At 50.9% G+C, this 11,453-nt stretch overlaps 1 protein-coding gene across 5 annotated transcripts; it reads right to left on the bottom strand.

Annotated features, from left to right (window-relative positions):
- Positions 1 to 1,416: 1,416 nt before the first annotated feature.
- On the bottom strand, positions 1,417 to 11,447 carry Poll (DNA polymerase lambda). 5 transcript variants are annotated; one of them, XM_004659427.2, is made up of 9 exons: positions 11,370 to 11,447; positions 10,203 to 10,343; positions 8,118 to 8,412; positions 7,471 to 7,630; positions 6,828 to 7,145; positions 5,730 to 5,903; positions 5,043 to 5,171; positions 2,712 to 2,880; positions 1,417 to 2,336 (listed from the first exon to the last, which is right to left on the bottom strand). In XM_004659427.2, exons 2-9 carry the CDS (start codon positions 10,315 to 10,317, stop codon positions 1,972 to 1,974), a joined length of 1,725 nt encoding a protein of 574 aa, XP_004659484.1. In that variant the 5' UTR covers positions 10,318 to 10,343; positions 11,370 to 11,447; the 3' UTR covers positions 1,417 to 1,971. The 5 variants fall into 5 exon arrangements, with proteins under 5 accessions (XP_004659484.1, XP_045015641.1, XP_045015647.1 ...); XM_045159706.1 differs by having other exon boundaries at positions 5,043 to 5,212; positions 5,810 to 5,903; positions 10,203 to 10,418; positions 11,370 to 11,391; XM_045159712.1 differs by having other exon boundaries at positions 5,796 to 5,903; positions 10,203 to 10,418; positions 11,370 to 11,389.
- Between the last annotated feature and the right edge of the window lie 6 nt (positions 11,448 to 11,453).

The following is an 11,453-nucleotide window of genomic DNA, read 5'->3' as shown; positions in this document are numbered from 1 at the left end:
GTTCTAACCTCTTAATGGTTCTGGGGACTCTCTGTGTATAGGATGTCCATGATCCAGTGCCCAATAGCTTTGTCTCCTTCCAGCCCTGAAAGCCACACTGGAAAGAGGTCTGCAGACAGGCTGCTCTGCAAAGGCTCTGGAGCCTTGGATGTGGCCACCTCTCAGCTAGATGCTGGGCTTGGCAGTGGCTCTCAGCCCCCATGGGCTCTGGCTCCTTCCTTAGCCAGACTCATGCAGGGAAGCCCTCCACCCCAGCTTGGGTGTCCTTCTCTTATCACTTACTGTGTTTAAAGGGAGGGGAAGGGGATCCCTTCCTCAACCTGGAGATGCTATCAGCAAGCCTCAGCAATTCACCCCCACCTCACTCCCACAGATTGGGGTTACAGACATACGTGGCCACAGCTCTTTATGTGGGTTCTGAGAGTTGAGCTTGGTGGTTTCTGGCCTGAAAGACCCTCATGCTTAAGCGACAAGTGTTCTTAACCTGTAAGTCATCTCCCTAGGCCCTGATTTTTAATTTTCTATCAGCCAGTTCTCTCTCAACTCCTAGCATGCTCTCTAAAGCTTGTCATTAACTGTCCCCAAACAGTGCCTGAAGATCCTTCTCAAACTATTTCCTTGCCACTCTTCCCTCCCTTCCTCCAGGAAGCCTCCCTAGATCAGTCTCTGTCAATGGAACACAGAGCACTATGTTCTCAATGCTTTCCTACCAGCCTTGTTACCTTTTCTTTTTGAATATTTATTTGCAAGGAGAGAATGAATGAGTGTCAGGGCCTCTAGCCACTGCAAAGAAACTGTATATGCATGCACCACTTTGTCCATCTGGCTTTACATGGATACTGGGGAACTGAACCCGGGTCATTAGGCTTTGTAGTCAAGCATCTTAATCACTGAACCATCTCTCCAACCCCTTTGTTATCTTTTTAAAATTTAAATTGAATTTTATTTTAAAAAATATTTTATTTTTATTTATCAATTGAAAGAAGCAGGGAGAGAGAGAGAACACAGGCATGCCAGGGCCTCCAGCCCTGTGGAAACAAACCGCGCAGATGCATGCACCACTTGTGCATCTGGCTTAAGTGGGTATTGGGGTATTGAAGCTGGGACCTTTGGCTTTGCAGGCAAATGCCTTAACCACTAAGTCATCTCTCCAGCCCCCTTTGTTACCTTTTCTTATGCCCCACAATACTCTGGTCTTGGGCAGAGTCCACAAAAGCTGCTGACCAGTGGGTGAACCCCTGGTGCCTGAGTTGGATTTGCCCCACAGACCCTCTTCTGGATTTGGAAGCTGCCTGGGCCAGGCCTGTCTAGAAAGCCGCTAGTACAGCTTTCATAGCATCTCCACTCAACAACTGTCTCTGTCCTGCCTGGGCAGAGGAAGGTGGTTGGAACTGTAGATACCAGACAGGTCAGATGTCAAAGGCAATGTACTTATTGGGCCCCAGGGCCTTCACATGTTGTCCTCATGGAGCTGGGGGAAGGGGTGCTTGCTAGCAGCTCCAGCTACACAGGAAGTGAGGAGGGGAAGGGAGTTCACGTGGAGTGGCTCATCTCCTATTCCAAATGGTCTAGGATGATGCAGGACAGACAACTGCTTCTCTTCCCCCTGCTGTTTCTCCCCCACCTCCAGAAGCTAGATCTTTCTTGGAGCAGGACAGGGGTCTTAGGCCTTTAGCACAGGAAGCTGGCTTCAAACCAGCCACCTGCTCCTGCTTAAGTCAGGCAAGGGATCGTGTGTAGGCCTCTACCAGGAGAAGTGATGGGGTAAAAGGACAGCAGCCTGATCCTGCCCAGCAGAGGGCTGGAAAGCCCTGAGAGCAGGCTGGCTCTCTCCCTTGGGCTCAGAGCTCAGTCTCTGCTCACTAAGGACAGCTGGTGGTTGAAAACGTGAGGCCCAGCCAGCTGAAGCTGGACAGGTAGTGGATGCTCAGACAGGGCAGCCCATCCTCTCCTCCTTGCCCCTGCCACAGGTCACCAGTCCCGCTCGGCCGGCTCTCGGTAGGGCAAACCTAGGAGCTTGAAGACGTCCTTCTCTGTGGGGGTGGACAGCACTTGGCCAGAGCCCACCTTAACACCTTGGCTGTTCCGGACCACAGCCGTGCTGAGTGCATGCTCTGACAGGCTCATGCCTTTGGTCTTGGCCAGAGCCCGCATGGAGCGGTTGAAATGGGCAGAGCCGGTGAAGTAGAGCAGGGCACAGGCAAACTCACTGTAGGGTACAACGATGATGTCTAGTCTCCGGTGCCGCCGCCCTGGCCCTGGAAGCTGGCATACACCCAGGTACTTCTGTTGCTGGCCATTATCCTCTTGGCTCACCAAGTCATCTGTGAGGAACCCTGGCCCAACACAGGGATGGTCAGGACAGCAAGGAGCCAGGTCCCATCTGCCCACCCTCCTATCCTATGTTCTGGATTCCCAGCTCAGTGTTTCTGTGCTACGCAACTCTTTCCCTCTGGGCTCGGCTCCTGATCTGTGCACTGAGGACAATTATCCTGCTCACAGCCTCAGTGTCATGGGATGAGTCCTTCTACCTGCGGGGCTGTGGGCACCTGCTTCACCTTGTCTTTGACAGGATTTGGCCCCAGATGACATGGATCTTGCAGCTCCTTACCCCACTGTCTACCTCAAGTTCCCAGCTTGCAGGTATGCCACCCCCCCCCACCTCAACTGTCCCCTGCAAACCCACTCACGCAGAGATGGAGGGTGTATACCTTGCTGCCTAAGGCTGTCAAGCAGACGGCTGAAGACACCCTGGTGGGACCGGCCATCCGGGTGAGTGATGAGCACATCCACATCACCGCAGGTTGTCCTCCCTCGGCGGTAAGAGCCACAGGCCACACACAGCAGCTCAGGGTTGAAGGCCTGGGCTGATGCCCGGACCTGGGGAAGAGCAGAGAGGAGTGAGGGGCCTCCTCCACAGCAGCAGGGGTCTCTGCACTATGTCCCAAGCCGATTCTCATGCCTGCTGACAAATTGAGGGGATTTAGCCAAGGCATTGCTGTTCTCCTGCTGCCTGGGATCTGAGAAGCAGCCCCCACTGCAAAGGCAACCCCGCAGGGAGCCTGGCTCCTCTGCCTCTGCCTGGCAGCGCCATGGAGAAGCAGAGGGAACTTCTTTCTTGGCCCTGGCCCCAAGCCTCACCCATGTGACCATGTCTGTGAAACATCACTTAGGATAAGTGGCCAGCTGCTGGAAGTCCTTAGCCAGGTCCTAGCAGCTCCAGTTGTTTACAGGTTTGGAGCCGAAGGCAGTGTACAAGTTGGGGCTTGAGGCCTGGGCAGGTGGCTGGCAGCAAGCCCCGGGTGTGGGCCTGGGAGAAAATGGAGACCACAAGTACAGCTGCCTCTGTGGGAAAGGAGAGAGAGGAGCCCTGCCTACGCTACATCTTTTTCTGGAGGGGTGAGCTGAGGGGAGGCCCTTGTCAGCTAAGGGATCTTCCCTCATTGAGGAGAATAAGCCCATTAGTCTTCACCACAGACACTGAGTCCTTTTGTATGCAGATGCATCCCACCTCCACCACAGGACACTGAGATTTCAGGAGTCCTGGATACCCACAGCCAGAAGAGTCCCCTGACAGACAGCTCAGCTAATCCCTTCAAACCCTTCTTTGGCCTCCCAGGAGGATGGGAAGAGGAGGCCCAGATAAGTAATCCCGTCAGAAACCCAACTGGAGACCTACTTGGAGGCAGGCTGCAACAGAAAGCCTTTTCGGTTCCAATGGGCTGGGGGCTAGTGGCTGGCCAGGGCATTCTCTGTGCCTGGACACCGTGGCTGAGTGACAGTGTCATCACTAGCACCACAGTGGTGATGGGCAGACAAAAGGGCCTGTCCATCCATCCAGCACCAGCTTCGTGGGAGCTGAAGGCTGACCAACTAAACAGGCCAGTCTCCTGGAGTCCCTCCCATAAGGACCCTTGGTCAAAGTGAATAAACCTTGCCCACACACCAGCCAGATCCCCATGCTACTTGAATAAACACATACACACACACCCTAGATAGACCTTGTCCCTTTTGACTATAGATTGTATATTGACTTATAAACAATCCCCAGCTCTAAACTCAACCTTTATCTTAACCAAACCTTTTATTTGTTGGGCAAATAAAAAAAAATTTCTTTTCTGTTGTGGTACTAGGGATGGAGTAAAGGGTCTTAGGCATGTTAGGCACACTGACCACATCCCCAGGCCTTGTTGACAATTTCAAATCTTAACAGCAACCAACAACATCCTACTGCCAACCAGACTCACCCTTAACTCAGTTTTGATAGCACTACCCCAATCCCACCCTTAATCCTATAAGCCTTCCACTCCCACCTGAACCCCAGCCTAATTCTGATTAGCCTTGGGTGGTCTTCAAAGGGTCCATACATCTGCATCTGGAAAGAGATACAGAACATGGCACATATGTGCTTTTTGTTTGTTTGTTTTTTGAGGTAGGGTCTCACTCTATCCCAGACTGACCTGGAATTCACTATGGAGTCTCAGGATGGCCTCAAACTCATGGCCATCCTCCTACCTCTGCCTCCCAAGTGCTGGGAGTAAAGACGTGCATCACCACACCCGGCCACATATGTGCTTTTTGGTTTTTTTGTTTTGTTTTGGTTTGTTTTTGTAGAGGCAGGGTCTCTAGCCTGAGCTGATCTGGATTTCACTCTATAGCCCCAGAGATTGGCCTCAAACTTATGGCGATCCTACCTCAGCTTCCTGAGCACATGTACCCCACCCCTCAGTACATATGTGCTTTTTGAGAGGGAACTGTACAGTTTTCATTGGGTTCTCAAAGAAGTCTGAATCACAGTTCTATGAACCTCCGCCTTGACCCCCTAACCTGGGCCTCTTCAAACTCCCAAATCCCTCGGTACCTGGGACCATGCTGGGACCTGAATGTATACCCCGATAATGTTCATCCACCTAGCCAATGCTATGGCATCCTCCCACCAGCCACACTCCATCCTCTGAGCCAAGGGCTCCAGTCCCCAGCTGAGGTTTCTAGGTCCTAGGTTTTTAAGCCTGGCTGTGCTCTTCTTTGAGAGCCCCACTTACGGTCTGCTCAATTTCTGCGGCCTCTTCTCTGGGCATGCGTTCCAGGAAATCATCGTAATGCTTCAGGCCAATGGCCTGCTGGGAAGTCAGGGAGGCCAAGCTGCGGATATCTTCCAGGCTTCGGTAGCCCTGGAGAACGGTAGTCAGGAGCAGGCTATGAGGATCCAGGACTGCTGAAGTGTACAGACAGTTATGGGAGGGTCTGTCATGGTGGGCTCTATTGAAGACCCAAGGTAGGGCCCTGCCCAAGAGTGGGTCAGTCTCTACTCACTGGGCCTTGGGAAAGGAAGGAGCCTGGAGGACTTGTAATAAGCTAACTAACTTTGGCCTGAAGTAGGCCAGGGCTTCTTCATTGCCATTAGCTCCCCAAGTGATTCTTTGTATGGCCAAGTTTGGGAGCTACTGTTTTAGACATGAAGACTGAGTCTGGGCTCCCTAGAACTACCTTGCTGGTCTGGGGGACAGAGAAACATTACTTTTTGTTCCTATTCATACCTCTAGGAGACTAAGCCAGAAGGGCCTACATGAATCCTGGTGCCCTTAAAAAGTAGTCTCCCTGTCTCATTCACTCCCATCAGGTGGGAAAGTACAGCTACCTAGTTCACTGCAGGTAAGCAGGGGCTGGGAGAGGCAGTATAGGTTCTGGGACACAGCAATACTCAAGTGGCAGTTGGGACTGAGTGTGACCTGATGGTACCACATCTGGGCAGTCTTGGTCCCAGCCCCCCAGATGTTGGAGAAGAGCTCCAATACAGGCACACTCTCACTGATGTGGTCTAGCTTCCGCAGGTGCCCGCTCTCCAGGATCTCCATGATCTTCTCAGCCATGCGCTTGCCAATCCCAGGAATGCTGCAGGCCTCCTGGGGAAGGAGCCACCAAAGGGAAGGAAGAGAGAGAAGGGAGAGCCAGCTCAAGGTAACCTGATTCCATTAGCAATGTGTGGCCAAAAGCCAGCCTGGAAACTAGCGAGGCTGTACAGAGTTTGAGTGTAGTTGAGAAGACGTCTGGATGGAATGTAAGGTGAGTAACTCATCCTTGGGCTCCCAGAGGGGTAGAGAGAGCAATAGGGAAATAATGATGGGGCTGTCACCACCACCACCACCACCACAATGATGACAACCACTATTGACAGAGGGCTTAGACATCAGCTCTGTGCTACAGGGACTACCTCCGTGCATCCTTGTAAGAACCTTTTAAGATCCTTATAAGTGGGCTATTATTAATTCCTCTTTACTGATGGGAAAACAGATGCTCATTTTAAGTCACTTGCCTGGAGTCATACAGTTAATAGTCTCCATTGTCTAAACTTTGGGGGAAGGGGTGCCAGGAATCTGAGAATTGCATCCAGGGCTTTGTGGGTGACAAAGGCAGGTACCATGCCACTAAGCTAACCCCCAGACCCCAGCCCTTGGTTGTCTTAGATGGGGCTTGCTGTGAAGCTCAGGCTGGCCTTAAATTGAGGAAATTTCTCCCTTATCCTCCTGAGTACTGTTATCACAGGCTAGGATTGTGGGCATGTGACACTATGCTTAGCTTTAAACTTATATTTTTTAAGAACTCAGAAGTATAGAGAAATAGTATAATAAAACTCCAAGCACCCATCTTCCAGTTTTAGCAGTTATCTGGATTTTCCAATCTGCTTTTAACAGTTTTCCATTGTTTCTTTCATGAAAAATCCCACCATCATAGAGTCTAAACCACTAAATCTGATGCCCACTGGCGAATAGTGCCTCCCCTAACTAGCAGTTAGTGAACAGAAGATCTTGGTCCAAACTTCCAAGTACCTGGTAGGAGCTGACAGGCTTGTGGAAGCTCTTGAGGGCATTGATGGCCTTGGCATAGCCCAAGGCCCTCCACTTGTCTCCCTGGACACTGTAGGCTTTGGCAAGCACTTCCAGCTTCTCTGTGATGTGTGGGTTGTGGTTGGTTGCCTTCTGACTTGAGGGCTGTGCACAGACCCACTTATCCAGGGCTTCTGGGGCTTGGCCAGGCCCGTCATCTTCCTCAGGGTGTGTGGGATAGTGGCCACTGATCAGGGCTTCCAGATCAGCTGTGCTCACCTGGGGTTCTTCCCCATCACTGATTTCATCCTCTGAGCTGGGCTTGAGATAGGGAAGGAGAAGAGACAATAAATTTGTTTGGGGAGGGGGTATATCCTATTCAGACTCAAGGATGAGGCTGAAACTTCTGTGTGAGGCTTGGATCTTCTTGGATGTAATGCCATCCTCCTCCATGTGGTTTGCTCCAGAACACAACCCTGGGATTCCCAATGATGTGTGATATATATGGGTTACGCAAATGCAAGAGTGATGAGTGTTGGGAAAAGCTAAATGGCTTCATAGTCAAGAAGAACCCTTGAACTTTCTGCACAATCACCAGGCCCTCCCCACTTCTGTGATCAGGGTCCCTGGCTGGGAGGCTCCTGACCTGGGCATGGGTTCTTGGTGCCTCTTCTGCTTTTCGAGGAGACACCGCTCTGGAGAGAGGAAGGGGAGGAGAGTGGGCTCTTGAAGGCTGAAACTCACAGGCAATCGGAGGAGCTGAAGAGTCTTGGTTTGCCTTGCTGGGCTGTGGTTGATCTAAGAATCTAGGTGCGGGGGAGGGGGTGATGACAGAAAGTTAAGACACCAAAAGCCTCACTCTATTTCTGTCCCCAATCCTTCTCTACCCTGAAACCTTGGTTTCTTAGGATCCAATTTTAAAAAGCCCATTTTAGTCAGGCATGGTGGCACACTCCTTTAATCCCAGCACTCAGGAGGAGAGGTAGGACAAATGATGTGAATTCAAGGCCCGGGGGTACAGAGTTCCTGGTCAGCCTGAGATAGAGTGAGACACTACCTCAGGGAAAAAAAAAAAAAAAATTGCTAGTTGTGGTGGCACACACTTTTAATCCCAGCACTTGGGAGGCAGAGGTAGGAGGATTGCTGTGAGTTCCAGGCCACCCTGAAACTACATAGTGAATTCCAGGTCAGCCTGGACTAGAATGAGACCCTACCTTGAAAAGCAAAGACAAAAGTCATTTGGCTAATTCAAGACGCTACCTGAATATTTGGGAAAGACTGAAGACAGCCCACCTGTCAGGAATGAAGAGGTTGAATCCAGCAGTGTCCACCAGCCTTCTCTCCTGCAGGCACATGCTCAGCCAGGCTGACTTCACCAACTGAGCACCTGGGGGCAGCCGGGGCAGCCTGAGGAGGTGGAGGGCCCGCTCACAGTCCATGTCTTCATCCACAACAATGTGAGTGATCCCTGGGGTCTGGGCGGAGCATATCTCACCACCATGCTGGACAATCTGCTCCTCAAAGAGTTTAGCCCGGGCTTGTCCAATGCCAGTGGGCACAACATGGGCCCTGAGGGAGCTCAGCCACTCTGTGAATGGGATATCCAAATGCCTATTGCCACAACTTTTATAAGTCATGTACATTTTTAAGACAGATTCTCATGTAGCCCAGGGCAGCAAAGGATGATCTTCAACTTCTGATCCTCCTGCCTCCACCTCCCAAGTATTGGGATTACATGTGTATACCAACGTGCCCAGCAATTTTTAGAGGTGGCCAGAATGAAGTGCTTGAGGTCCCTTCCCTGAGAGCAATTATTTTCTATGGCATTGTTGTTTTTTGTTGTGGTGAAGGTGTTAGTTTTTGTTGTTGATTTCTATTTTTATTTATTTATTGTTTTTTTTTTTCTTTTTGGAGGTAGGGTTTCATTCTAGTTCAGGCTCAGGATGGCCTTGAACTCATGGCAATCCTCCTACCTCTGCCTCCCAAGTGCTGGGATTAAAGGCCTACACCACCACACCTGGCTATTCATTTAGTTATTAGAGAGATAAAGAAGCAGATACTGGGCTGGAGAGATCCTGGTTCAGGGCTCGATTCCCCAGGACCCATGTTAGCCACATGCACAAGGGGGCGCATGCATCTGGGGTCCGTTTGCAGTAGCTGGAGGCCCTTGGGCACCCATATTCTCCCTCCCTCCCTCTCTCTGTCTCTATTTCTCTCTGCCTCATTGTCTCTCTGCTTGTCACTCTCAAATAAATAAATAAAAATTAAAAAATATTTTTTAAAAAGAAGCAGATAGAGAGAATGGGTGCACCAGAACCTCTTGCTATTGCAAACGAACTCCAGACGCATGCACCACCAGGTGCATTTGACTTATGTGGGTTCTGGAGAATCAAACCTGGGTCCTTAGGCTTCACAGGCACGCACCTTATCTGTTAAGCCATCTCTCCAGCCCTGTTTTGTTTTTTGTGTTTTTTTTTTTTTTTTTTTTTTTTTGGTTGTTGTTTCTGAGGTAGGGTCTCACTCTAGTCCAGGCTGACCTGGAACTCACTCTGTAGTACCAGGCTAGCCTCAAATTCACAGCAATACTCCTACCTCTGCCTCTCAAGTGCTGAGACTAAAAGCATGTGCCACCATGCTGAGTGAAAGCAATCACTTTCCTGACATGCAGACAGCTTGCCTCTGGGAATTCTACCACAAGCATACAAGTTTCCTCATAGGTACCACCTGGACTCAAGTATGTGTTTGGGGAGGGGAAATCTTTATGTATCCTATTCCCTGGTATAACCTAAAACTAACTGTTTGGCATATCATAGGTCCCCTATATGTGTTTGTTGCTACATGAGTAAATGAATGCCTCCTTCCTTATTTTGAACTAGAGTGTAGAATCACTTTATTTTTTTCATCAAAGCACACATTTTTTTTTTTTTTTTTTTTGCCATTATATGCTTTTTGCCCTTACAGTCTGGCACTCTTGAATGGTCTAGCATGATGGAGGCATTCTAGCCCCTATCCCCAGCCCCCATAAAAAGCTTCTGCTATCTACCTATCAATTTACCAGCAAAACAACTTAGAACAAGCCTAGGGACTCAAGGGGAATTTCTGCCTGGCCTTGCGGCAGCCACCCGAACAACACAGAATTCTACTGGTCATTTCTTGAAGGAGAAGGGAGTGTTTCTGACTGAAAAGACCTTGCAGTGGGGAGGACAACACAGCAAATGACATAAAGGCAGGGCTCACTCAGGCTAGGACAAGGCAGGCACAAAGAGATTTGTGCCTTGGCAGACAGCGACAATTTCATTATTTGATTCTGGAAGGGACCAACAGGAAGGCTGAGGGTTCACCTGCATAATTAAGAGTTCTGAGGGCAGGAAAGCTCACCTCCAGCTTCTTCTCCCTTCTCCCTTTTGGGAATCTTTGCAAGTACTTTTGTTGATGGTTTGGCATGAATTTTCTTTCGTTTGGGGAATGCCTTCAAGATGCCCCTGGAGTCCATTGAAGTATGGCTCGGTCCAGGCCTTTCTGTGTAAAGGTAGGTCAGGCCAGATGTCATGTAGAAACCCAAAACTGAGGGATCACTCCTCCAGACTCTTTTGCCTATAGAGATGGGTTACCTATGACCAGACTTGGGGCAGAAAGCCAGTTCCCAGAGGTCGCTAAAGACCTAATTAAACGGTTTAAGCCCAGCTCTACATTCACCAGCCTTTCAACGTTTAGAGTATTGGTGGGGGGTGGGTCAGGTGTGGTGTGTCAACCTTTAATCCCAGCACTTGGGAGGCAGAGGTAGGAGGTTCGCTGAGAGTTCGAGGCCATCCTGATAGTTCCAGGAGTTTGGGGCTAGACTGAAATCGTACCTCAAAAAAAAAAAAAAAAAAAAAAAAAGCTGGCGTGGTGGCACACACCTTTAATCCCAGCACTTGGGAGGCTGAGGTGGGAGGATGCCCCTGAGTCGAGGCCACCCTGAGACTTATAGTGAATTCCAGGACAGCCTGGGCTAGAGCGAGACCCTATCTTGAGGGCCTCCCCCAAGAAAAGAGAGAGAGAATTGAGGGAAAACAGGGGTGTGGGGATGCACTTCTGGGGGACCCTTAGGGAGACATTCCTCAGGGAAGCTGCTCCGTGGATTCAGTGTGGCCTTTACTCCTGCTCCCACGCCCACGGGGCTCTTCTACAAAGGAAACGAAGCTACTGAGTTAGGAAGGTCTTCACCTCCCCCAAGGAGCGGAGCCTCAGGGCACGTGCCCGGGTGGCAGGCCTCAGCAGGGGGTGCTGAGCCCCGCAGCTGTGGGCAGATGGGGCACAGCCGCAGCAGGTGTGGGCTCCCCTCCGGGATGGCAGGAGCGCCGGCCTCACAGCTGGGGATGGGCACACCCCGAGCAGGTGTGGGGTGCCCGCCGCGTGCGCGGCTGGGAGCCCGAGGAGAGCTGGTGCTCGGACCCCAGGCACCCCATCGAGCCCCTCCGCAGCCCCCAGGCACCGTCCCCGGGCTGGGGGGGGGTCCACGCTACGACGACACCTCGGACCTGGAAAAGGGAATAAACTACTTACCATGGGAGCCAATGAGAACGGACGAAGGGCGCGGGAGGGAAAAAAAAAAAAAAAGGTAAGTGCCTAGAACACCTTCCGGGTCGG

Source organism: Jaculus jaculus, chromosome 1 (assembly GCF_020740685.1).
Source record: "Jaculus jaculus isolate mJacJac1 chromosome 1, mJacJac1.mat.Y.cur, whole genome shotgun sequence".
Lineage (NCBI taxonomy): Eukaryota > Metazoa > Chordata > Mammalia > Rodentia > Dipodidae > Jaculus > Jaculus jaculus.
This window is presented reverse-complemented; position numbering and strand designations above follow the sequence as displayed.

Bases quoted from the DNA above. Each gene is read 5' to 3' on its own strand.
- Poll (XM_045159701.1), bottom strand. From the start codon at position 10,374: ATGACATCTGGCCTGACCTACCTTTACACAGAAAGGCCTGGACCGAGC. The intron at 8,413-10,202 runs GTGAGCTTTCCT...TCCCATTCACAG, and splicing joins GAAGGGAGAAGAAGCTGGAG to AGTGGCTGAGCTCCCTCAGG. The intron at 2,881-5,042 runs GTAAGTGGGGCT...GCTCTTCCCCAG, and splicing joins CCGCAGAAATTGAGCAGACC to GTCCGGGCATCAGCCCAGGC.